The sequence below is a fragment of the Dufourea novaeangliae genome, unplaced genomic scaffold (assembly GCF_001272555.1).
Source record: "Dufourea novaeangliae isolate 0120121106 unplaced genomic scaffold, ASM127255v1 scaffold108, whole genome shotgun sequence".
In the NCBI taxonomy this organism is placed as follows: domain Eukaryota; kingdom Metazoa; phylum Arthropoda; class Insecta; order Hymenoptera; family Halictidae; genus Dufourea; species Dufourea novaeangliae.
Genome location: NW_015374014.1, coordinates 510,966 through 536,065, shown reverse-complemented (window position 1 = coordinate 536,065; position 25,100 = coordinate 510,966). Strand labels below are relative to the sequence as shown.

The 25,100-nt window shown below is 35.3% G+C and overlaps 1 protein-coding gene across 1 annotated transcript; it reads left to right on the top strand.

Annotated features, from left to right (window-relative positions):
• Positions 1-144: 144 nt before the first annotated feature.
• LOC107188757 (serine protease gd-like) lies at positions 145-20,915 on the top strand. The gene is made up of 6 exons (XM_015577108.1): positions 145-432; positions 9,440-9,661; positions 15,882-16,047; positions 16,305-16,781; positions 17,259-17,641; positions 20,489-20,915. Exons 1-6 carry the CDS (start codon positions 346-348, stop codon positions 20,759-20,761), a joined length of 1,608 nt encoding a protein of 535 aa, XP_015432594.1. The 5' UTR covers positions 145-345; the 3' UTR covers positions 20,762-20,915.
• Positions 20,916-25,100: the final 4,185 nt, after the last annotated feature.

The following is a 25,100-nucleotide window of genomic DNA, read 5'->3' as shown; positions in this document are numbered from 1 at the left end:
TGTAGTACACATCACGGTGCTATAAATTTGTCTGTGATCGTCACGCATTTAAATATCCCGTGCCAGCCATGAATAACACAGTGCAAACACCCGTTTCAAATATTTGACGATGTTCGTTCTCAGAAACGGCGGAGAAAGATCACGAGAAAGGAAAAGGGAAGTTCCTCAAGTGTTCCAGGAGCTGCCTGAATCGCTGCACCCATTGTACACCATTAAAATGTGCCCGGAAATGTGCTACACGTGTTCGGTTGAAACACAAATGGGTCCTCGTACAGTGAACGGTGGATTACAACGGCTGTAGTTACGGTATTTACTTTGTGCTTCTCCGTGGCTTTCGTTCGAAAAATGTTCACCATTCGTCCTGTAAATTCTTCCACTCGGCGCAAATATTATTTCGACATCGTTTGGGGGACCTGTAGTAGGGACAGCGTGGTGAGTACCCTTCAACGGATTGTTTTGTTTCGTTTCAACGCTTTTGAGTGCAGTGTCGATATTCGCTTCGATCTGTACCTACCCCATGTACTTTGAATAAATGATTTCTTATATTCAAAGGTATGCTATTTATGAACAAATAGAGTACAATGTCATTTAACAAACATTTAATTGTTCCAATATTATTCTATACCTTACCCATTATCCTATAATTACCTTCTTATAGCTACCTATTTTTTATCCGTAATAAAAACACTTGTGAAAATTACAAATTATTTCTCGTATTCATCGTATCATAAAATATTTTGTTACAATTTACCTATAACACTGTTTCATAAAAGAAGATAAGGAAAAGTAGAAAGTAATGAAAGGATAACTAAATATTGTAAATCTCTAATGGAAAATTGATAAAATAATCTATGTTACAGAGATTAGCCACTCTGAAAGTATTGAGAGCTGAAAGGGGTAACTGCGATGGTGTTGAGTGATTTCTTTGTAGAGTCTTTACTGGAGTCTTGAATAAAATTTTATGAAGTACTAGATAAATTTATTTCTACCTATAAATCATTTTAATTCGTGTTTAACAATTTTTATACCTCGTGTACTGTTCAGGTAATTGTTACATTCAGGTAATTGCTTCATGAATTAAATTCGGTTCAATTTAACACGAAATTGTGGAAAGAAATTTATTCACAACTAGATTGTACTACACAGAAACCAGAGTAAATCCTCGATGAGTGTTTAAAAACTTCTCGGCACTGACAAGATGAGGTCCCTAATTTAGAACAGATGTGGAGCTGGAAATTCTGAAACCAATGATATTTGTTTCAGCCGCAAATGGCCATTAGTTTATGAAATATTTAATGTTCAGTGTTGAGGGGCCTCCGAACACTTATCGAGGATTCACGGTATTCGTTTTCAACTTGTATCAGAATTCCTATAAGAAAAAGGATAACTAAAAATTAAGGTTTGCTTTTTGGTCAAACTGACTTGAATAGTACATAAGGATTAAATAAAATTAGATAACTTTATTTTTTATTAAACAATATCATTTTATTTACTAAATAAGGTTAAACAGGTTTATTATCAATATTACTGCTTCTTGAAAAGTATAAACGGGTTTTAATTGAACATACAAGTGATGACCACTGTTAACAATTTCCATTCATAAAAATGCAACTAATTATACCAATCAGTAACAAATATTTCATATACACTAATCTAATAAATACAGAATGGTTTAGAAATACGTTTTATATTAAGGGGTTATGCCTACCTGCGAGCTCGAAAAAAGACATGTACTTTCGGAATTTATTTTTAAAAAACTTGAAGACTTTTTTAAACTTACGTCATTGTATTCGAAAGTGTACATTTTAAAGTGCGTATAGTAATTTCTTCAATGCAAAATATGAAGAAATAGGGGAAATATCAGCGATCTCCCGGCAGCGTTTTTATTTTAGGCGTTTTGCGGTGAGCATTGTCACTTCGAATTTGTTTATCTAAAATAAAAATTCGAGCAAATTTAGTTAATATATTAAATTATTTAGTGCCCGATCGTTCATTATCCTGAAAAATTAATTTACGACAAAATAGCGGCTGTTCAATATCGAAGTATCGACTTTCGCCAAAAAAATCGTTCATTCTTGATTTATAAAATAAAAACTGCGCAATGAAATACAAAAAGCCACGATCAGACACAAGATTTTTATGTATAGAATGAGTCCACCAAAGCTGAATCAGTTCGGTGCAGCGATTCTCGAGATATTTTGGTCACCGATTTGGAAAATGTGGTTTTGAGAAAAATACGTTTAAAGTTTCAAGTCAGGTTTACAACCGATCTCAATGCAAATTTTTTATATATAGTTATTCTTAGTATTTCGGCTTCATATAGCTTTGTGTATTTACTAACCAACCATCCATTGCATCGAGACACAGTATTCATGACTCACGCACCCCTAGAAAGGGATTCTACCACTTTATATCTACTCAGAAACTTCCAAGGCCGTATACTTTAAATGGGCGTAACTCCGCCAATTTTGGTCGGATCAACTTCAAACTTTCACTCAAGATTTCTAAAATGGTGTACTGTAAGAAAATATTAAAATCCAAAAATCGATTTTTTCAAAATTTATAGGTAGGCATAACCCCTTAAAAAGTAGGCTGGGGAAGCTCAGATGTAACAAAAAGCTGTCAAATTGTACCAACTTCCTATCTGCCTCCATTTTTCCAGTGATAAAACCTCAAGGTTAGACATACACATATCGGTGACACAAATAATATATTTTGTATAACTAATTTTCTGTTAATTATTTTTAAAGAGCCTCCGAACAGCAAGATTATTTATTATTTAAACGGTTACATATTTTTACAATTGAAGTGTCTCTGTTAAGAAAAATGTAAGGTAGAATAATTCTTCGCGACGCAGCATTTTAGTTTTCCTCGTTTGTCTTATGGTTAGAAACATCTACGGTTATTGTGCGATCTCAGAGATTCCCGGTATGCACGTTTGATGGTATCAAAGGAAACAAGAACCCATGAGGTATTCAGTCGACTTACGTCGGGAAATACGTTTTTTTTCTTTAAAGTTGAATTACATTGCGGTTTAGAGTTTGATGACCCACTGTGATGGAACTGATCGTGACTGCATTATGTATATAGCATACGGCACGGAAACTTTGTATATGACAGATATAGTTTCTCATAAAAATATTTTATTATTAGCATTACATTTTACTTTTTCAGTCCATATTTCAAATAAATGTACATTAATTACATATAATATATTCTGCTCAGAGTTGAGCGCAATTTTATTCGAATAACACATAATAAAAAGCTACAAAACTTCAGGGCGTCATCCTGACCTTTAAGCAGTGAATGAGATTAAATAATTGTTTGCCAAATGTCGACTAATTCAAGAAGAAGTATTATTTCATTATAAAAACTGGAAGATCCACGTTCAAACAATTAAAAATGATTTAGTACTTTTTTATCTTGCATTCGACAGTCGAAAATCTTCATCTAGAAATCTAGATAACGAATTCGCCCATCTATGATTCCGCTGTATTAGAGTATAGTTTCTAGCTGCTATTTGTACATGCATGTAATAAAAATATTACAACGATATTGAAAATAACAATACAAAGATATAATAAAGAATAAACAACACATAGAACACAGAAGTAGGTATATTGAAAAGTATAACGCTTTGATCGCTCAATGAATCGTTCCAACAAAGAAGAAATTATTGCATAGAGCAAGTCTAAAAGAAGCATGATTCTTTGAACTAGCTTCATTACTAGACTTCCTTTTTCTAGCTATACGTATATCACCTGGGGTGAACGTACCAATGAATAAACACTTATGAGCTTTTGTAACTATTAATGTCGATATTTAAGTGATAATAATATTAATAAATAGTTGCCACATGGAAATTAGATTTTTTAGCATGTATACATTTTTGTAACGTATAGATTTCAATTTGAAAAATTAGGAAAATGTAATTAATTAAATTAAAAAGAAAAAAATACAGATTTTATCAGTGAACAAACAATATTAAGTAAATGAATATTTCGAATCAATGGCGTGGAAATTTTTTAATATGACACAAGGAATTGAAAAAATCAATGTTTAGATCGATGCGACGTAAAACCCGTAATAATTTTAAAAAAATCAATGTTTAGTCATTTGCTTATTTTAATAACTTAATTCATTCGTTTTTATATATAATATTCATTCATTGGTACGTGTTCATTTCCTGGTGCATCCATCCTATACCAGTCCTGAAATCAAGTTATGGAACTTTTCAATTTCTTTTGGTGGTAGCGTTAACTTATTTTATCTAATTAACTTTTTATTTTCTCAGGATTCATGAAGTTAATTTGTATACTGTAGGCAACTTTACAAAATTTCAGATAACACTACACAAATTTCTGAATAAGTTGACCAGGTCATAACTAATTCATAATTTAATATGTTCACATCGTACAGTCTTAGACGAAATGAAACAGTATATATTATTTTATGAATTTAATTGTGGATTGTATGTTTTGTTCAATTGAAACACACAAGTTGCAAAAAAAATTCGAACGAAGAAAGAATTTGTCGAAGCTTATTCATTTCGAACTGCTTTCTTTACTGAGTAAGTACTCAATCACAAAAATGTCAATAACAGTGGGGTTTATAACTTTTTGGACACAGTAACTACGTGTTCTAATTTTCTTTTCAAAGAATCTTAGAAGTGCTCAACGAGATATTAATAGGGACTATATGGTAGAAACGATAATGTTTTCGAGACGTTATATGTATACCTCCTATAAAATGCATATTCTACTTCCAAAATATTTACGGTTCTATGGAATTTAAGAATTTTTTAACACATTCGCGTGTTTTTATGGTGCTGTCTGAAAAATTCATAGTTTTTTTAAGGGCAGACTTACAATTTATAATTTTCAATTTATGTCATACACGTATATACTACCTTTTTTACAATATCTTTACATTTTTCAATTAATTTTATTTTGTCAATCTGTTTCTAAATAGATTTTAATTTCGAAGTTTCTTCTTGATACAGGATATTTTAGTAATCTAAAGGAATAAACATCTGATAGGGAAAAGTAAAAAAATCAGTTGGATAGATATTACTTTTTCAAAGACTTGGTAGTACGTAAAGCCGCGTACACACCAAGAAACTCGCTTTGCTCATATTCAACTGAAATGCTGGCCTTACGTCCACACTGGAACAAATTCATTTCTGTTCGTAATTGATCCGAAGACTGCCCGCAAGCAGATTGTAAAATAATGAATACGAAGAAATTTGTTTGCGCAAGTGCTGCCTTTATTATGCTGAAGTTAAGAGCAAAAAATAAAAACAAAGAAAACAAGATAAACGATGATGGCAAACTTCACTGTTTAAAAACAGACAACGGTATAGTGGAAGCTATTTGTTAAGGGACTTCTAAGAAGAAGAAGAATATGAATTGTTCCGAAATTTCTACAACTTGTTGAACCAAAAATAATGAAATGATGACACAAACTATATAGGAAAGATATTCTACGATTCTTGGCTACAGTAAGCCTCTATGAGTTTAATAATGTTTTCATTACGCCACTCCACTTTTATTTCATACGGAATAGAACGTTCCCGGGCAGAGCAATCGAATGCAACAAATAACCGTCTACACCAGACGAGCGCGAACACGTCTTTCTTTTGATGTACCGATACGCTCAGCGGTACACACCAAACGAGCACTGAGTGAGAATGCTCGCTTGGTGAGTACGCGGCTTAATGGAAATGGACTTTGTGTTTGTTCACACGTTTCATCGGTATTTGTCACGGAAAACGAAGAAAAAAACAAACGAGTAACTTGCACAGCAAATACTATTCAGAGCTGAGCAGTTGACGTGCAGGACGGTACAGGGGCAGGAGGGGTCCTCCGCTTGTTCTGTGGAATATTAAATTAATTAGTAAATGGAAATTGGTTAATTACTTTGAACTTCGACGAATTACTCGCGGCGTCGCTCTATTTTATTCTATTGCGATGTGTTCCCGTCGCTTCCTTCGTCTCGCGGTGCTATATGATCCAATTGTGTGTGTTACCGTTTCAGCCAATAATGGAAATACGTGTTCTTTATCTCTGGATGGTAATAGTACATTCAATCCACGCCTGGGAAATAGTATCTGTTCACCATGTTAAACGACTTTTCCTTTGCCCGGTAAAAGGATAACAAAGTCACTATGCCCGAAACGCTACGAAATTTCCGAACGACCCAATATTATACGTCTATATTCCATGTTGTACTTTTATTTATTCAAGTCATATTAACACATTACTTACCGACTGCTGTTTAATAGCTTTAGTAGATCCAACAATCAACAGTCAAGGAACTATTATTAAACAATTCAATCATAGTAGCAAATTACAGTCATGAAAAATAGCAAGAACTCAAATAGAATAATAACGTGGCAATTTTGTCTTTAACCCGGATCTAAGGTAACTTCATAGGCTGCTTATCTATAAGCACTGAAATTTAAAAATCTATTAATAGGCTAACGGTCAGTAAAGTGGTAATTCGAAATTTCATTGCGTGCAGAAGAGTATTTTTATTTCATTTGTTTCAATGTTAACTATTGATCCATTTCTCAGAAATTAAACAAAATCTAATAGTTTGTACCATTCGGATGAAGAACTGTCAAGATAGGGGACGGTTGCCGAATTTAGACTACCGCCTAGGTTGAACCTTTTCATATGTCAGCAATAGTGATGATTGCATTAACTAACTTAGTATACATATAAGTAACGCATATAGTCTATCATAACTAAATTACAGTTAGTGGTCCAATTTAGACTATGGTCCAAATGCAGCAACTATATATCTACGTTGTTGAAGCTATAAAAGTAATTTGACCAGTATTTCATGCACTTCTCCCTTAACCCTGATCCGTCCATCATTTTTCCAACTGAATTTATCCCTCGGTATCAAATTGACACAGTGGTAAAAAATGAATACAATGAAAATATAATGAGAATATAAAAGTTACGGAGCTCGGCTAAATTTACTTACACATGACACAGTAATATCGCTCCATACGAGAAAAATGTGTCAAATTGACAAAAGAGATGGATGAGGGTTAAGTCGCGTGATTCCTTTGCGCGCCACATCCCAAATAGCACAAAAATGTCCTATGTACGTCCGATGAACATACGGAGGATGTCCCGAAAAGGTCTACATGTCACCGTTAGGTCCTCGTTAATATCTTTAAATGTCCAAAGAAGGTTCTATTTACAAAGTGGAACGTCCTGAGGACGTTCTGTGTCAACACTCTCAGAACGTTTCCCGAATGTGTAAAAGTAACATTCCCTGTACGTTTTGGGAACGCTTAAAGAGATTTTAAAAACGCTATGGTAATGTCTTAAAAAACGTATAAGAAACGTTTCCCAAATGTTTAAAATTGCTGTTAGGTTTCATTCTGTGCAAGGTGACAGGAATTAGGTTACGTTAGTTTATGTTTAACAAATAAAAGATTAACTTTCCTGCGATTTCCGCACTTAGTAGAAATTAGATCTACATAGTTAGTTCCTGTTAATAAATAAAAGGTTAAATTCCCTGTAGGGAATTGTAATGAAAATATAGGTCATGGGATTATGATCTCCAAGTACATTGTGTTTATTTCTATTTTCACAGCAAAACTCTTAGAGACAGTTTAAGAAAAACCATGCTTTTTCAACTTTCTTGAGGTTTTCGCACAAAACCACTAGCGTCGTTAAACTTCTCTATTGATTCTATAAAGACTGACACCTTGTTCATGGGGTTCCATCACCTTGCACGGAATGACAGTGGCAAAAATACTAAACGAAACCATCCAAAATTTAAGTCTTGAGAACATCCGTAGGACTTATGGGACGGACGTTTCTAGAACATCTGAAATTTAAGTCTTATGAACGTCCTAGGAATGTCCAAGATGGACGTAGACATTCGGATATAAACTGGACATGAAACGGACGTCCTTAGGATGTACGGTGCTATCTGGGATGTAACGACCACGACACCCCTTCCACACGCAATCGCTACAACTTTCAATCCTAAAATAACTCATTCAAAATATCAGGTTCATGAAAAGTTCGTTTCATAAGGAAGACGTTAAACTGCTTCCTTCCTCTTCGGTCTGTACAGGAGACGGCGTGGCGTGGTTTCTCTCATACAAATGAAGCGGTCAAGTCGTATGCGGCTGAGGCATATCGTTGTGGCGGGGAAATACGTCGGAACGCTCCTTTTACTTTATCCTCGCTGGTTCTCTTTGTACGCTGATGGCGAATCTTTCATGCACACGAGGCTCCCAAGTGGTGGTACCGCACGGGGATAACCCCCCACTACCGTGGATCTTGCGTCGCGTAGAAGCAACCGTGCCTCGGGTACCATCGTGGAGAATATTGGGCTGCTTCTCGTACAGATCGGTTGAAAGATCAGATTTCTATTAATTCAGCCAACTCTAAAGACATATCACTCTGGATTGGGCTGACAAAATAATTAAACGCGAGACGAAACGAACAACAAAAGGACCGATTCATCACCGATCTCTGAATCATCTTCAGCTCCTCCTACCGGTGGTGTCTGCGCGGTTTCTGCGAGACAAGTCGTGAATAACAACTGGAAGACTTGGTGTTTCTACGGCAGAATCTTCGATCAGAACACTCTTTTATCGTTTATTTCAATGCGGTTTTATTCAGACGGAATTAATTACGAGTTCTGCTTGTGGGCATTGTTACAGTGATTGATTCCTGTGTGAAATATGGACTCATCGGGCAATTAAGTGTGATCAAAACTTTCCTCCGATATGTCAATACACTGTGAACGTATGATTTAATGTGTTTAGTGTTTAGTCATATTGATGGAACTTGAAAGTGTAATTAATATAAATATATTGTTCAGTGGTAATGTTTGTGATAGATGAAATCTGGTGAATATTGACATTGGGCTAAGAAATCAAAAATAATGGTGAAGCTCCCCGAATAGCGCGTGATTAATCAGTTGTCGAACATTGGAAATTAAATCTCGTTGTGTCTTAAGACCGGCAGAAAGTAATTCCGTACGATTTCGTATTGGAAACGATGAGTTTTTCTTTAAATACGATAATTGCGCGTGGAAGTGTTGCACTCGGTCGTTGACTGAGGTTATCACGTTAAGGTAAACGTTACGCAATTCCAGATGATTCTTGAAGCTTTTCCAAGTTTGTATCATGATTTATCGTCGTTCGATTCCACCAAGTTTTACAAATGATTGGAGTTTTTGGCGATATGAGAACGAAGAAACTACATGCCCCATTTTTTCCCTATCACTGAAAGGTCGAATCGTACGGTGTAATTTGTTTATCTGAGTTTTGTGTAACAATTTTTCGATTTCACTGGTGCGTGATTTATTCGGAGAGGTTCGATAAATATGTTTCTATAAACTGTTGAACGATACTTTTTGCACTGAATCTTAATCGGAGAATCGTTGACGCGTGTCGCAGAGGTCCAGGATGCTCGGTGTCGTTATCAAGACCGTGCTGTTGGTGTATTCCCTTCAGCTGTTCGTCGACGCGACCGATCAAACGTTCTGTATACCAGATTACTTCCGATACGTGAAAAATGTACAGTTGGGAATCAGCGGTCGAATCGAGATACCATCGCCGCCGGAGGGTGTACCTTTACAAATCAGCACTAAATTGAGCATTGCTGTTGTATTGCCCACGGTAAGCAAAACGATACGAAATTCGTACAATTTACAATTGAATTGCTCGTAGAAAAATTCTAGACAACGAAACTTTATGCGGAATAATATTTTCTTGAAACGATTTTTAAAGCCTAATGTAAAGTTTGAATTTTCTTCAATTTCTTAAAGATTCTATTATGTCATGAGTAAGACTGAAAATGTATGTGTAGGCTATAATAGGTACATACTACATAGTGGTCCATCTACATTAGTTTTGTTGGGTCAATGCAATAGTTTCAATGGATCCTCTGCAGACGATATGATCGTCATGATTTCATCGAAATAATAAACAATTCTATTAATAAGTTACATTAATATATTATTTTTCGATGTCAACGGAGGTAATACAGTGAACTATTGTTTCACACAAAAATTGACATTAAACATTGAAAAGGGCATTACATTTTTCAAAAGAAATCAAGCGTTTCTTATAATAAAGACCATCGTTCAGATATCCAAAAGTAAAACATAAAATGAAAGTTAACCATTTCTTTGTCGGACGAGAAAACACTTGTAAGCGTCAGTTGTCTTTTAGTATAGAACTTGAACAAATCGTGTTTTCCTCCTGTACAATCGAATTTAATAATACTTTCCAGGTAGAAATCTGGAACTTTCCACCTTACAGGGTCCCATGAGTCTCTTGCGCGTGTTCCCATAAGTTCATCTGTGTTCACTGTCCCAGTGGTGCAGAGTCTACGCTGCAAACTAGTATTCAATTCCTTAGTGTATTGTGCACACATTGTGAAGTAGAAAATTCCGTGTTTCGACATCAATGGGATTTTACACTCTATTTTCCATTTTTTCGAAGCAGTATATATATATATGTATATTATAATTACAATCGTAAAGCGGCGGAAAGTTACAGACTTTCTACCGTCACCTATTAGTACATTATTGGTTCATTTCTTATCTATACATATACAAAAGGTTTAGGCGACACACTCATCAACGCTCGGCTCAAACCGCTCTACCTAAAAACGTGAAATATTGAACAACTTTTTGAAACACGGACCCTAAAGGGCTAAATAGGAGGTCAAATTTTTGTAAAAGAATACCAATATCCCACGAGTCACTAAAGTTGCAAATGTGAAGGTCGGCACATTAACTCCCAGGTAAAAATAAACAAACACTTGTTTGAGTATTTTTCGAAATTTAACCCTTATAAGGGGTGAAAAGAGGATAAGTTGCTTTCTCGTAGGATAACTGTATCTCTAAATCCACTAAAGCTGGTGATATGAAATTTAGAGAATAGTTTCTTAAAAGTTCAAAAGATGTAAAAATAATACATATTAGAAGCTAACGCGGGCATAGATACATATACATACATACATATATGTATGTGTATTCGTAATATAGTGTCAAAAGTATAAGATAAATCAGCGACGGAAAATATAGAATAATATACACGAAGATCACAAATAGTATTTTCCGTTACACATGCAACAAATATTTTAGAATTGTTTATTTTTCGACTGATTTATGTACGTGATAATTAAATTACAGATGTAAATAAAAATCAAAATATAACTGCGAAATTAGATTATTGCAGACTAATTTACACGAATCAGAATGAAATATATTTTGCAGTTGGGAAATTTTTCAACGGTCATGTTAGTTAAAAATAAAATAAAACATGTATTAAATATTATCAAAATTTTTACTTCAATGCGTTTTACCTGGTTGCATACAGAAGTGCATAAACGCATAAAATCCACAATCAACTGATAATAGCCATTACGCTTTTATTATGTATCCTGCATAATCGGAATCCGGTTTCATGTTCTCATGAAAACAGTTTTCTGTAGAATATTTTACGTTTATGTTGTGTATACATTACAATTGTATTGTATTATTTTAATATTGTACCATCTTTAAATGGGACAATATATTTTTTTAACTGGTATTATGTAGTACGGTTTGAAAACTTCTGTTTTACGCATTCCCTATAATGTGTGTAAAGTATCTAATATATACAGTGGCGAACAAAAGTATTGGCACAGGAGGTATTTCTGTACATAATGTTAAATAAATATGAAATGAACGCAATTTCTTGTTTAATCCTTTTTTCAAATATAAGTCTGGACTCCGAAGTTCAAATATATTACAAGTCACGAAAGTTAAATAGACCTATAACAAAGAAAAAAAATAAAAACCATATCATGGCTCGTTTGCAGCGGAACAAAAGTATTGGCACACATAAAACTTTCATGTTTCTAGGGAATTTTCAAATAAATATTTCGAATGTTTGTACGACTGTCATGCCCGCGAATGTTTCACGATTCAGTTTGATGTTCATTTATCATAAATTGTGGCCAGTATTGTTGTAAAACAAAAACGCACAAAAATGGGTCGCAAATCGCAGGAGACAACAATTTCTGAAAGGAAAATAATATTGAATTTATCAAAAGAAGGAAAGTCTTACTCAGCTATTGCAAAAATAGTAAATAGAAGTCGTTTTACGATAAGAAGTGTCGTTAAACGATTTTCTAACACGGAAAATTTAAGAAATTCTGATAGAAGTGGCCGGCCACAAAAATTGACCGTTAGAGAGAAGAGAAAAATTATTAACACAATAAAGAAAAATCCTACTACTACCTCTTTAGAAGTAACAGCACAATTAGAAAATGAAACTAATGTAAAAGTTCATCCGATAACTATCCGTAGAACTCTTAGAGCTGCCGGATATAATTCAAGAATCGCAAGAAAGAAACCGCTCATTAGTAAGACGAACAGAATAAAAAGATTAGAATTTTCAAAAATGTATGTAAATAAAGATTTAAACTTTTGGGACAAAATTTTATTTTCGGATGAAAGCAAATTTAATATTTATCAATCGGATGGGCAAGTTAAAGTATGGCGGCAATGTAACACAGAATTAAATGAAAGGAACACCAGTAAAACGGTCAAACATGGGGGTGGCGGTCTGCTAGTATGGGGGTGCATGAGCTCTGCTGGCCTATGAGAGCTTGTGTTTATTGATACTATAATGGATAAATATGTTTATTTAAACATTTTAAAACAAAATCTTAAAAAAAGCGTGAATAAATTATATCTCGGAAACGACTATTACTTCCAACAAGATCATGACCCTAAGCACACCGCCTATATTGTTCGACAATGGATAGTTTTCAGCACACCTCATACGTTACCCACTCCACCACAGTCACCGGATTTAAATCCTATCGAGCATATTTGGAACGAATTAGCTCGAAGATTAAAAAAACACCATATTGTGAATAAACAACAGTTAAAACAAGCAATTTTAGAAGAATGGCATAAAATAGGGTCAAAGATAACGAACAAATTAGTGAATTCAATGCCTAATCGATTAAAAGAAGTTATTAGAAGAAAAGGTGTAAATACCAAATATTAGATCTTACAATATAATAAATTATATGAAAAAAACGTAGGTGTGCCAATACTTTTGTTCCGCTGAAAACGAGGCACGATGTGGTTTTTATTTTTTTTCTTTGTTACAGGTCTATTTAATTTTTATGACTTGTAATATATTTGAACTTCGGACTCCAGATTTATATGTGAAAAAAGGATTAAACAAGAAACTGCGTTCTTTTCATATTTATTTAACATTATGTATAGAAATACCTCCTGTGCCAATACTTTTGTTCGCCACTGTATGTATACAGTGGTTGTGTGACACATTAAAATTGGTTAAATGTCGTCGTTATTTGATGTACATACTATCACAGATATGTCAAGGCAATTAATGAAATGTTCTTAACTCTTAGATAATGTAATACAATAATAGTTGAAGTAAACGTCAAATTATGGGTTCACGAAAGTTTATAAATAAGCACTAAAAAATACATCAATTACAATTCGAATTGTGAGTAAAATGAAATTATTATAAACGTTTTATGTGTTAATTACAGTACTCCGTTTATATTTAACAAACGTTATTAATTATATTTTACGTTACTTCCATTCGAATATTTATTATTTTCAAAAGAAGTACATTTTGTAAAATCATAAGGTGCAACTTAAAGGAGCGTATCCCAAGTGTCCGTCTTCGATTGCTTTGGTTTTCGGATATTTTAGAGGACCAAAAATCGGCCCGTTTTCACATTTCGGGGGTGAAACCACCCATCAAAGTTTCGACCCGGAAGTACTATCTAAAAAACCGAAGAAGAACTTACTACACGAAAACTTTCAATGGGCGAGTCTCATGGTTTTTTATGTAGGTACTATAATATACTGCTAACAAATGATCAAAAATACAATTTGTTTATAACCAAAAAATGTTTCATATCTTTATTTTAAAATTTATTGAAATTTATATAATGACAAAAAGTGACGAGCATTTCATTCCAATCCATTGATATATCTGTTTTCGAAATTGCCTTCTACAGTCTCGCAGTTTTGTATTATTTATATATCCCGTACGCACGTCCGTTGTTTCAGCTTCCGATTAGTTTGGTTCTTGGAGAATATATTATCCAAGGTTTTACGGTTTATATTTATCACAAAAGTGATATTCATGAAAAAAACGTTTTAAGCAAAATGCTTTTTTCGACCAAGAGCAAACTATAGATGTTTCATCACAGAGTGCACATTTCATTTCTGTATTTTCTGTTCGAAAGTAAAATCTACTTATTAACAAGTTAATTATATAATTGTAGATGTTGTAAGTGTTAAGCTACAATTTCCAATTTTCAATCTTGCATAAACTAATACCAAATGACGATATAAAATTAGGTTGATGCAATCTTTTCATAATGTGCCAAAAGATTAGACTTTCATCAATTAAGATGATTTGTAGTAGATTGCATTGCTGTTCCATGTGTGTAAACTACACATGTACAAACCAACTGTAACACTGCAGATATGCGAGATTGTGATCGGCCATTCATATTTTACTGACCGGATAAATTGTCTCAAGTGGTACGACTTCAATAACTCTCGTCTATGTTAAATATAATTATGGAATACCTGTCACAGTTGACAAGTATTAACATAATTGAAGTGACATAATATTAATTTGACGAAAAAATAAGAAAGACATGTAAGAAATTAAGCATTTATGGGCTAGTTTCTAAGAGGACCAGCGTGAAATTAGTTCAGCAGTATTTAAAAAATTTACGATTCACCCATTACATGCCAAGCAGTCAAAACGGTCGATTTTTACACACATAATTATTTATTACTTGTAAAAGAGTATAAGAAAGAATATAAATGCTATCAACAAATTTTTGAATCGGTACTTTTTATATACAAAATGTTGCGTTTATGCAACTTTGGGCAGTTTTTCTTATTGAAAACTGTAAATAAAATAACTTATACAGGCTGTCATGTAACTAGTAGTACAACCGGGCATGGGGTGTTTCTACGTTAAAGAATAAATTGAAAATATATAATAAAATTTTTTCATTTCAGACTTTGTTTTCGAAAAAATCGATTCTGAATATCTGCTGGATACGCGTGCAATTGAATGACACGTGGCTTGGACGTTTGTTCATTGCATCTGTTTCTACTTACTCTCACGACAAATACATGCGTTTCAGATGAATTTTCAAAGTCGATATTCTCGACAACGATGTCTCAAATAAAAAAATGAATTCTATATTTCCGACTTATTTTTTTACGTAGACTCACCCCCCAACTGATTGTATCACCAGTTACATGTCACCCTGTGTACTACACGAAAGAAGTTAAAGTAAATTATTCGTAATTAACTGGCCGTTAATATGTACGGTAAACTTCTCTAACATACTGACCACGCCATTCTAAGCCAGAAAGATTAAATACACAATTGGTCTATGTCAACTTGTTAGAAAATGATAACAGAAGTAAAATATTGTAGGCATATTTCTATGACGGAAATTTATTCAAGTATGAAGTTATCGTGTACATTTTATTTATAAATGTTGATCAATTTCTTGGCGTTATGTAACAGGTTATTCTAAAGTAACTCGAAAAGATCATACTTATTTCATATAACACTAAATTCTTCACAACTGCACAAATTTCGACGAGTTTTGTTTGAAGAATATTAAATAAAATTATTAAAGATAAATTATGGAAATTGTTTCTTGTAAAAGAGTGCCTGTAGTGATTTTTATTTTTGTTACAACTTTTTTATTCGACTGAAAATTACTTGTAAACTATGATAGAGCACATTGTCGGTTTCATCGCGGAACACACTGAACAATTTGCAGTAAACTCTGTTTAATGTTGAATTTCAGAAATACGTCGGTCGATTAGAATTGGCACAGTCGAAAGAACAATCGATTAAAGCGATCCAACAGGGCAGGCCCCTGAAGTACAATATTCATTTTCCTCTTCCTCAACCGATACCGAGCGTAACCGGAATTTGGTTCAACAATGTACTAATGTGTACTGGTCCACGTGGTATGTATACCTCTTTTAAGAACGAAAACAATTATTCGTGCGTCGTCGTAATCAAGAATTCCAATTGTCAAAAATTATACAAAAATATCAATCTTTGTGTTGCGCGAAACTCTCTGGATGATCGAATAGTGCAATTACGGAAAAATTCCATAGATAAAAGCGATCGATTTGGCGTCAAATGACTTGCAACAATAAGAAAGTGGACTACTTCGGTCCATAAATTATCAATGTTGAATTGTTCATTTGTCTGATTTCAGCAACCGGGCAGATTGTTACCTCTATCATTCTGAACCACACGCTGTATCCACCCGGCATGTTGGCCGTTTCTCTGGATGATAGGAATATAATATCGAACTTACCAAATATAGTTGACACGCCGTTGCAATATGATGACTTTCAACCAACACAAACACCAACACCTACTCGGCCTAATCTACCTGTACGACCATTCCCACCTGTTCGACCGATTCCAACGGTTCAACCGACTCCATCGGATCAACCTACTTCATCTGTTGAGTCTGAATCACGTGTTCAACCTAATCCGTCTGTGATCGATTATCAAATCACTCAACAGTGCGGTCGCAGCAACAGCACGAAAATTAATCGTCTGATAGCAGGGGGTGTGAAATCGAGCTCAGGTCAGTGGCCCTGGCTGGTTGCGATTTACATTATCGAGTACAAATACAAGTTGCAGTGTGCAGGATCGCTCGTGACGAACACTCATATCATTACAGGTACGACAAAATTTTCGTAGGCTATATAATTAGTTTGTCGTCAGGGTACGAATGCAAGTTTCTGGTAACCTTTGCTTTTCGAACCTACCTACATTTGAATCATGAAACGTAGAGTTGGTAGATAAGATATGGTGAGTCTGTATTTGTTTGGAGGTGGACACAGAAGTATATTTCACATCTTATTAGATAACAGATCAAACTTAAATTACACTCACAAGAGACATCACCCAATTGATACGCACAGAAATTAATCAAATTTTGCACATAAGCAAAGACCCCGAGAATTTTAATATCAATGTATACAGTTCATGATTTATACGATCCGTTGCATCGGAAAAGCTGATGTCCGATTTCAGAACACCCATCTGGAGAGAAACACTATAAATACCGTCGAATCGAAGGGGTTATAGTATAAGAGAAGAACATTTTTGATTGCACGTGGTTAACACGATTCTGCGTTTGATTTTTGTTTTTCAGCCGCACATTGCTTCTATCAATCTGACCAGACAGCGATACCGGCAGGCGCGATGGCGGTGGCGCTGGGACGTTACCAACTTCTAAATTTTCACGAGAAGGGTTCAGTGAACGCCGACGTGGCCGAATACAGGATTCACCCTGATTATAAAAGTCAGGTCACGTCGGAGTCGACGATCAGCGCAGACTCGGATCTGGCCGTTCTGGTTCTGCGGGAGAGAGTGGAATACAGCGGGCTAATTAAACCGATTTGCCTTTGGTCAGGGCCTATAGACTTGAGTTACGTTGTGGGAAAGGTGGGGACCGTGGTGGGTTGGGGACGCGACGAGAACGGGAACCAGTACCTTCAGGAACCTCGGATGATCAATGCTCGAATCGCAAGTCAGGTGAAACCATTTTTATTTACTTGTTGATGTTTTATTTTTGTCCAAAGATATGCACTAAATTCGGGAGGGTCATAGTTGATATGCGGATTTTGTCATCTTTCTATTTAGAGGTGTTTAGTGGTGGAGATTGATAGGCAAAGTGACGTTTCCTTGTGTTTACGCATCCTGTGATTCTTTCGAAGAAATTCACTCGTGTTGCCGTTGAACTCTTGCACGATAGTGCCAAGTCACGCCGAATTTTTAGAATTGTGTTTCATGTAAATGTAACGAAATACAGTGGATTCGTTAAGGTGATTGTACCTTGTCGAAGGTTTAGGTAATCGATTTTTTCTTATAATGTCTTAAAAATGTGTGCTCTTCTTTTTCAAATATTCAAAGATCCCAAGGAGTCGTTGGTAGAATTAACGAATCCTTCTCTAGGCAGACTTTTTTCGGTGCTGATGACACCACCCATCGTGCCTGATCTGGGGGTGAACACCGCTGCCAGGAGTACCACTAAGAAAAGTGTAGTGGGCTCGGTAATCACTGTCAAGCATAGGATCCAGAACGCTAGAAGCGCCACGTGTGCAACAAAATGTGTAGTAGCAAAGTCATTTCGAGGGTCAAGACTCCAAAGTTTGTTTATTGATAGCTGAGAAAGAATAGCAAATTTCACTTGTCCACAACGTACCTAAGTCTGGTCTTCAAATACGTTAACACCTTGATTAAACAAAAGAGGATCCATGCAAGAAGAATGGCGGTGCAATGCCAGGGCAGCTAAACGAAAAGTATGAACTGAAAGGAACAGCTCCACACCACTCGCAGATTAACTCTGGACCTCTCACCTTTAACAACCGCATTTATAGAGTAATGATTGTACAGGATGTCCCACTATTTACTGATCTTGTTAGCCCACCGAGCACGGTCCCTGGGTCACGCGTTCGCGAGAGCGACATGCACACAGTGACAGAGTCAGGAGGGGGGACACGCGGTCTCGAGAGCGACACGCACGCAGTGACGGAGCTGTTGTGTAAATCGCATAGCGACCGATGTTTGTTTACATGCGAACGACCGGGCGAAGACACCGCAGAAGTATTGACTAATAAATATAATTTGTTTTATAATTCACGAGATTTTTATTCTAGTTAGTGTAATAAGAACCACGAAAATCTAAATGTAATGTGGAACCAGCTAATCATTACATTGTATACATGGTGACGGTGGCTCGAGCTCGAGCAACCGCCACTGCGTAGTAATATCGGTGAGGGTCTCGAGCTCGAGCCATACTGGCACTGTGTTAGTACAGTGTCGGTGAGGGCCTCGAGCTCGAGTCTCGCCGTCGCTGTGTAGTAGTAGAATATCGGTGTGGGGTCAGAAATGACATAGGGACGGTGACAATGTTTCCGTGCTCGGAAGGTTAAAAGAGCCGATTAATCACGTAACACGAACAAACTTATTCTATAAGGATGGTGTCAAAAACAAATATATAATGAGATAAACATAACGGATAAATATTTGTAAACACCGGAATTATTGTTTCTTTTAATGGTGAACATGGTATTGTTTAACAAATGTTAAAGTTCCTTAAAACTTACTTTGTAATAGGTACAAGACACGTTCATGTCAAAACTGGAATTTAATTCTTAGACAGGTATAGAGACAGAATTATGAGCAGTGAAGAGCAATTGTTCTTCAACATGTAAAATTTGTCATAGGGATTTCTTTTATTTAATTAATGATGCGTTCTAGAATTTAAAAAATTCTAATGTAATGATCTATGAATATAATTTTCAAAATATAATGAGAGAACAGCGTAACAGTTCGCACGATTTTCTAGAGTAATAAAAGTTTGTATAAAATTTTATTTTTGCCCTAAATAAAGGTTCTTACATTTTTCATTACATTATCCTAAATGCTTAAAAATATTATTCAAAAAGTTATGAACATCAGGTACATGTAGCAATTTACAAGATCTGAATATGATACTGTATAGCACAATAATTGTATTAAAAAGAGCTTTAGAGATTATGTTTCCAGTGACATTTATGACATAACAGAACTCGAAAGATATTTTGAAATGAGAAAATAGAACAGTCTAATGTCTAAAGTCATTCAAATTAAGCGCTAACATTACTCAAGTCATGAGTGTATGTAATAGAATGTTTATTTTAAAAATTTTCTTTAAATATTTCACATCTCTTCACGTTCGCTTTGTGGTTCTGTGATCGATGCAAAAAAATAAACTCTGAAAGGCTGAAAACTTGTCGGAGCGAGATTTAATGAATAGGGTGAATGATTATCAAGTGTAACCGGTTTCTTTGTTGTTTCCTCTTCAGTCGAAACGATGAATGTGGAAGTTGTTGACCAGTAAAATCTTTTACGTCCTAATTAACTTGTATGGATGCGGAAAATTTTAGGATCCCTTAAATGAACCTTCTGCGTAACGTATTATTCATTTAACACATTCTTTGCTATTACATAACATCTAATAAAGCCAATTTGATTAAATCAATTAGCAGTATTGTGTTTGTTGGTAAAATATATTTATACACTAGACGTATGGAAGTTAATTACAGAATAATATTTTAATTGGTACTAAACAGTAAACAATATTTGAGCAATATTTATAAGAATAGTTTCGATTTTTATTGAACTGTATATTTGCATCTAAAACTAATGTATAACATAATGAGAGATAAATATTCTCTGAAAAGTCTATATCGTAAAAACATAAAAATAACTGACGATTTGTAAAGTAGACAAAGCTTACTATATGTCGTACAACTTACATTAGAATCAGTGACCTGAAGTTGGAGCCCTTTCCGTCTAAAATGTTTCGAAATTAATTGTCGTTTCAATAATTTGTAGGAAACTTGTCTTCGAAGCCAGAGCAAGTTCGTGGACATAACCTCGAGTCGAACGTTCTGCGCCGGCATGAGGGACGGAAATGGACCGTGCAATGGTGACAGCGGAAGTGCTTTCATGCTATATGATTCGGAGACAGATCGGTTTTACATCCGAGGTGTCATCTCATTGTCTCTGTTGGACAAAAGCATCATGTCCTGTGACCTCAGACAGTTCGTCGTTTACGTGGACGTCGCGAAATACTTGGACTGGATATACGAGCAAATTTCTACGTAGACATATGAATTATGCATTCGTTTGCAACTGTAAATATTATAGTCTACTAGTTTTCGCACATAAGTACCTTTAACTGTACAGAAGTCATCGAATATCAAACTCAATTGCCGAACAATCGATCCATGACATTTTTTTATTTGTTTTTCGATTCAATTTTAATGTACACGTTTTGTCCTAAATGTTTCTGACATGAAGTTACAACACCAATTGTTCGTATGTTATGCACACCTTTTATCATGAATTATTAAAAGTATAGTTTCCATCTGGTGTGATATATTTTTCATGATAATTATACAAACACTGCAAATAGCTGTGGTATTTCTTCTTAAAAATGATTTTAGCTTGACGTTTCTTTGTCTTCGTTTTCAATTGGGATAATAGTAATAAGTTTGGGACAGCTGAATTAAACGAATACGATAATGAAACTGTGAGATAGTTTTTGAAAGCAAAATATTGTATAAACACATGACTCACGAAGCCGAAAGTTTCGACCATTGTGTTTCTACCATTTTGAAGAGATCAGAGCCATTTAGAAAGTTTCTGTAATTATTGTGAACAGTGTATCTTTTTAAAATAAAACTGTTTTTAATATTTGATGATAAAGAGCATCATCATCTTACGGAAAACTGCTGCGTCAGTTTCAATTTGAAAACTTTTGGGACAGACCGTGCAAATGTACTTTAATGACTTACAATTAGACTATATTAGACCTTACTTGTGACATTACGAATAACTTTCTTCTGACCGATATAAATTCAAATTTTACAGACATGTGATTGATAGAAAATTAGTTGTTTATGGAAACGCACGGGGGAATTACCTCTTCTTATTATTTAGTACCCTTTTTGTAAGACGAGAATGTAAATTATTTAAAATGCAATGTAAAACATAATATTTAGGAAGCTTCTTGTTAAGCGTGAAAATGTGCTAGAAAAGATATTACTTGATACATAAAACTACAATAATGAAAAAATTATATCAACTGGTTGAAATAACATAATATACAATATAATGTAGACTTCTAAACACGTTCCACATATTCTTTTTTGCTATCATAAGTGCAGTAATTTGGTATGCACAAGGAGATTAAAAAATTATAAATTTTTGTCACAGAAACAGTTACTGTTGTAAGAACAGAAAAATCAAACTGAACCGTTTATTTCAATCAATGTACCAACGTACAATTTGTCGAATACTGCTATTATTAATAAATAACATTAAAGAGCACTCTATACTAGTCTCTTGCTTCTTGTAGTGAATTCACAAGTAAACCGTGTGTCTCAAACAGAGAGACGATGTGAACTGGTGCCAACATTAGTCTCGACATTTATAATTATATTATACTTTCGCCCATTACATTTTCATTATTTCCATAGCCATACCATGTACTGAAGATACAGTGGTGCGACTAATGAAAGTATACAGGGAGCACCCGAATATAGTTAAGTGATACACATACGCCTAACAAGAATCTTCAATGTTCACATTGGACAGCGCTAATATTATAGCTATACCAATTATTAAACCACGGTTTTTTGGCCAGATTGAATATTTGTCTCTAAGAAAAACGAAAACATGTACTGGTTTAATAATACTTAGCCACGTATTACAAATTCGTCCCAATTTTTAAAAATCGAGCAAGACTGACAATGTTCTGAATTTAAACTGTCTTAGCAGTTTATTGATAAAAATATCAATCAAGAACAAAAAAATTAAATACACTGTTGAATAATTCATTGATAGGTGAAAACAAAATTTAAACAACGATACAAATAATCCCATTGTATAGAAATAGCGTCATACGATGTCTTAATTAATAATAACTAAAATATTTATGTTAATAGCACATCCAGGAGGCTACATACTGTACTGGGAAATTCATAAAGTGCAGTATTAAGGAGTTGTATATGCTTGCAGCAGTAATTTTTTATGTTCATATTACATCGTTTTTACATAAAAGCTTATTATTGTCTTGACTTGGTGTAATGTATATTTTCGCGATGAAACCGACTATTATTGCAAAATGCATGTTTTTTCATTCACATTGTATTTGGTTCTGTTAGCACTGTGAATTAACGCAACTGCTACCTTGCACGTTCTTTGAAACATTGGAATAGTGGATATACACTGAAAAGTTTCCAGACTGAAATTAAAACAGCAATTTTTCATGTGTTATTGATACTTTATATTTCTGGTTACTATATCCGGTGAACAATATTGATTACATATCACAATTATACAAACTCTGGTGATGGCTTCTCCTGATACTTCTGCTTTAAGATGGCGCAAAGTGCGGCGTTTGGAATCCTTTGAATGTCCAAATTGTACCGGTCTATTTTTGTTTAATTTTTCCCTTCAATTTAGGAAAGATGAAGTAGTCTCAGAAGCTATATCAAGGAAATTAAGGCGGAAAACATAGTATAACGAAACCTTTTGAGGCTAAAATATTTTGAACACTAATAACTACATAGACTGCGGAATTTATGCATTTATAGCCTATACGTCTCTGTGAAATACAATGAAGGACAAAACTTTCGTCAGATTTAACGAGTTTTCTATTATCTTTTGAATCCAATAAGATACTTATGGGCAGAAAGAAGTTCCTACTTTTGTTTTTCTCTTTATGAGCAACTTTCTAAAATGTAATTTTGCATAAAAATCTATCATTCTATTACTAACACTCGACGTTGCGTCGTGGCCGAGTGGCCCCGAGTGGTGTAAAAAAAAGAATACAGATGTTGTAAGAATAATGCGGAGAGAAACGCAACCGCCAAAACACTTTCCTTATGCAGCTTTTCCTTCCAAAAAAGTATTGACCATGAAAGAGTGGGGATCGACCTACTATTAGTGATAGATAGTCGAGCCGAGGAGCTCGAGCTGTATCGGAAACTTTCGATTCACCAGCTCGGCTCGGCTGGTCAAGTGGACCGAAATGACAGTTTTATGAGGTGACAGCGGAGACACGAGGCTCTGACACGCGAAACCTCGGCGCGTACAGTTATCTTATAATAACATCTCGCCTCGCTGAGGCCCGTCGCCAGCGTTTCTTAGGGTGGAACGATGATGTCAACCGGTATCGATACGGCTCCAGCCGAGCCGAGCTTCCCCCTCCAAAGCTCGGCTCGGCTTGAGCCGTATCGATTACCCATCAGTACCTACTATGCCACATCGATCCTAACGAGGGAGGATCAGTTCAACATTTTCAGTTGTCTGTTCCAAACGGAGCCCCTTGCATTCTTCGAGCAAATAGAGTTCATCCTCGGAGAACTAAGTGTTAGTTTATTTAGTGATTACGTAGTAATTATTTAGTAGCTAGGATACGTGGTTATTATAAATAGTGTAAATTAATTATTGTAGGTGTTATTTTTCTGTAACGTGTACAGTGGTAAAAGCAATGGAAGAACCGAGCGTTGATCTAATTAACAATTTCGCGGTCGGGACAATCGCAGTGTGCGAGTGAACATTTTTTGTGGACGGGATAATCGCGCAGTGTGTGTGGACATTTTTCGCGGACTTCTGTGGTTTACGTACATGTGTGAATTAATTTCATGGATACTCGTGGACAGGACAATCACTTTCCGTGATAACCAAAGGGGATATTAACCCTTCTTACGCGATAATATTCGTAAGAAGATATTTACATTTTCTGTGAATTTCATACAGTAACCAGTGTTAATGAGATACAAGTGAATTCGAATCAAATACCGCCGTCACAAGTTGTCGACATCTTCTACCGGGTATGACTATGATTTAGCATTTATAGTTCCATAGACATATATAATAGACTGTGCGGTCTTGTGGTAGGGATGAGGTTGGCAGTAGAGTCAGAGACTTTTCTTTCTAATGGGGCTGTTGGTGGGGGATTCTCCTACGGCTGTGTGGAGGCATTGCATGCGTGCAGCATTCCTTCTCCTCATCGCCCTCCAGTCATTTTCTCCCCTCCCTCTGCGATGTGCGTGCGAGAGAGGAATGACTACACTGCTACTTCTTAGAGTTCTGCATTGGACGGGCTGAGCCCGCCCGTCACCCGGCCGTTTTATCTTTACCCAGGCTGGCCCGGCTCGAACTATACCCGGCCTGCGCAGGCCTGACGATGCGCGCCGCAAAGCCTTCCATACCCGCCCATAGACATATATATAGACGGAGCATGAACTGAGCGGAGGAGTAAGATTCGCGGTAAGGGTGTGGTTAGTTAGAAATCGGGTAACTTTGTTCCTTTTCGGTGCTATTCGGGTATACAACCACGTTACATACATGTATGCTATGAGAGATGAAAAGAATATACCTATTATACGTTAAAAATTCCGTGTGTCATGTAGTTTGTATAGATATATGTATT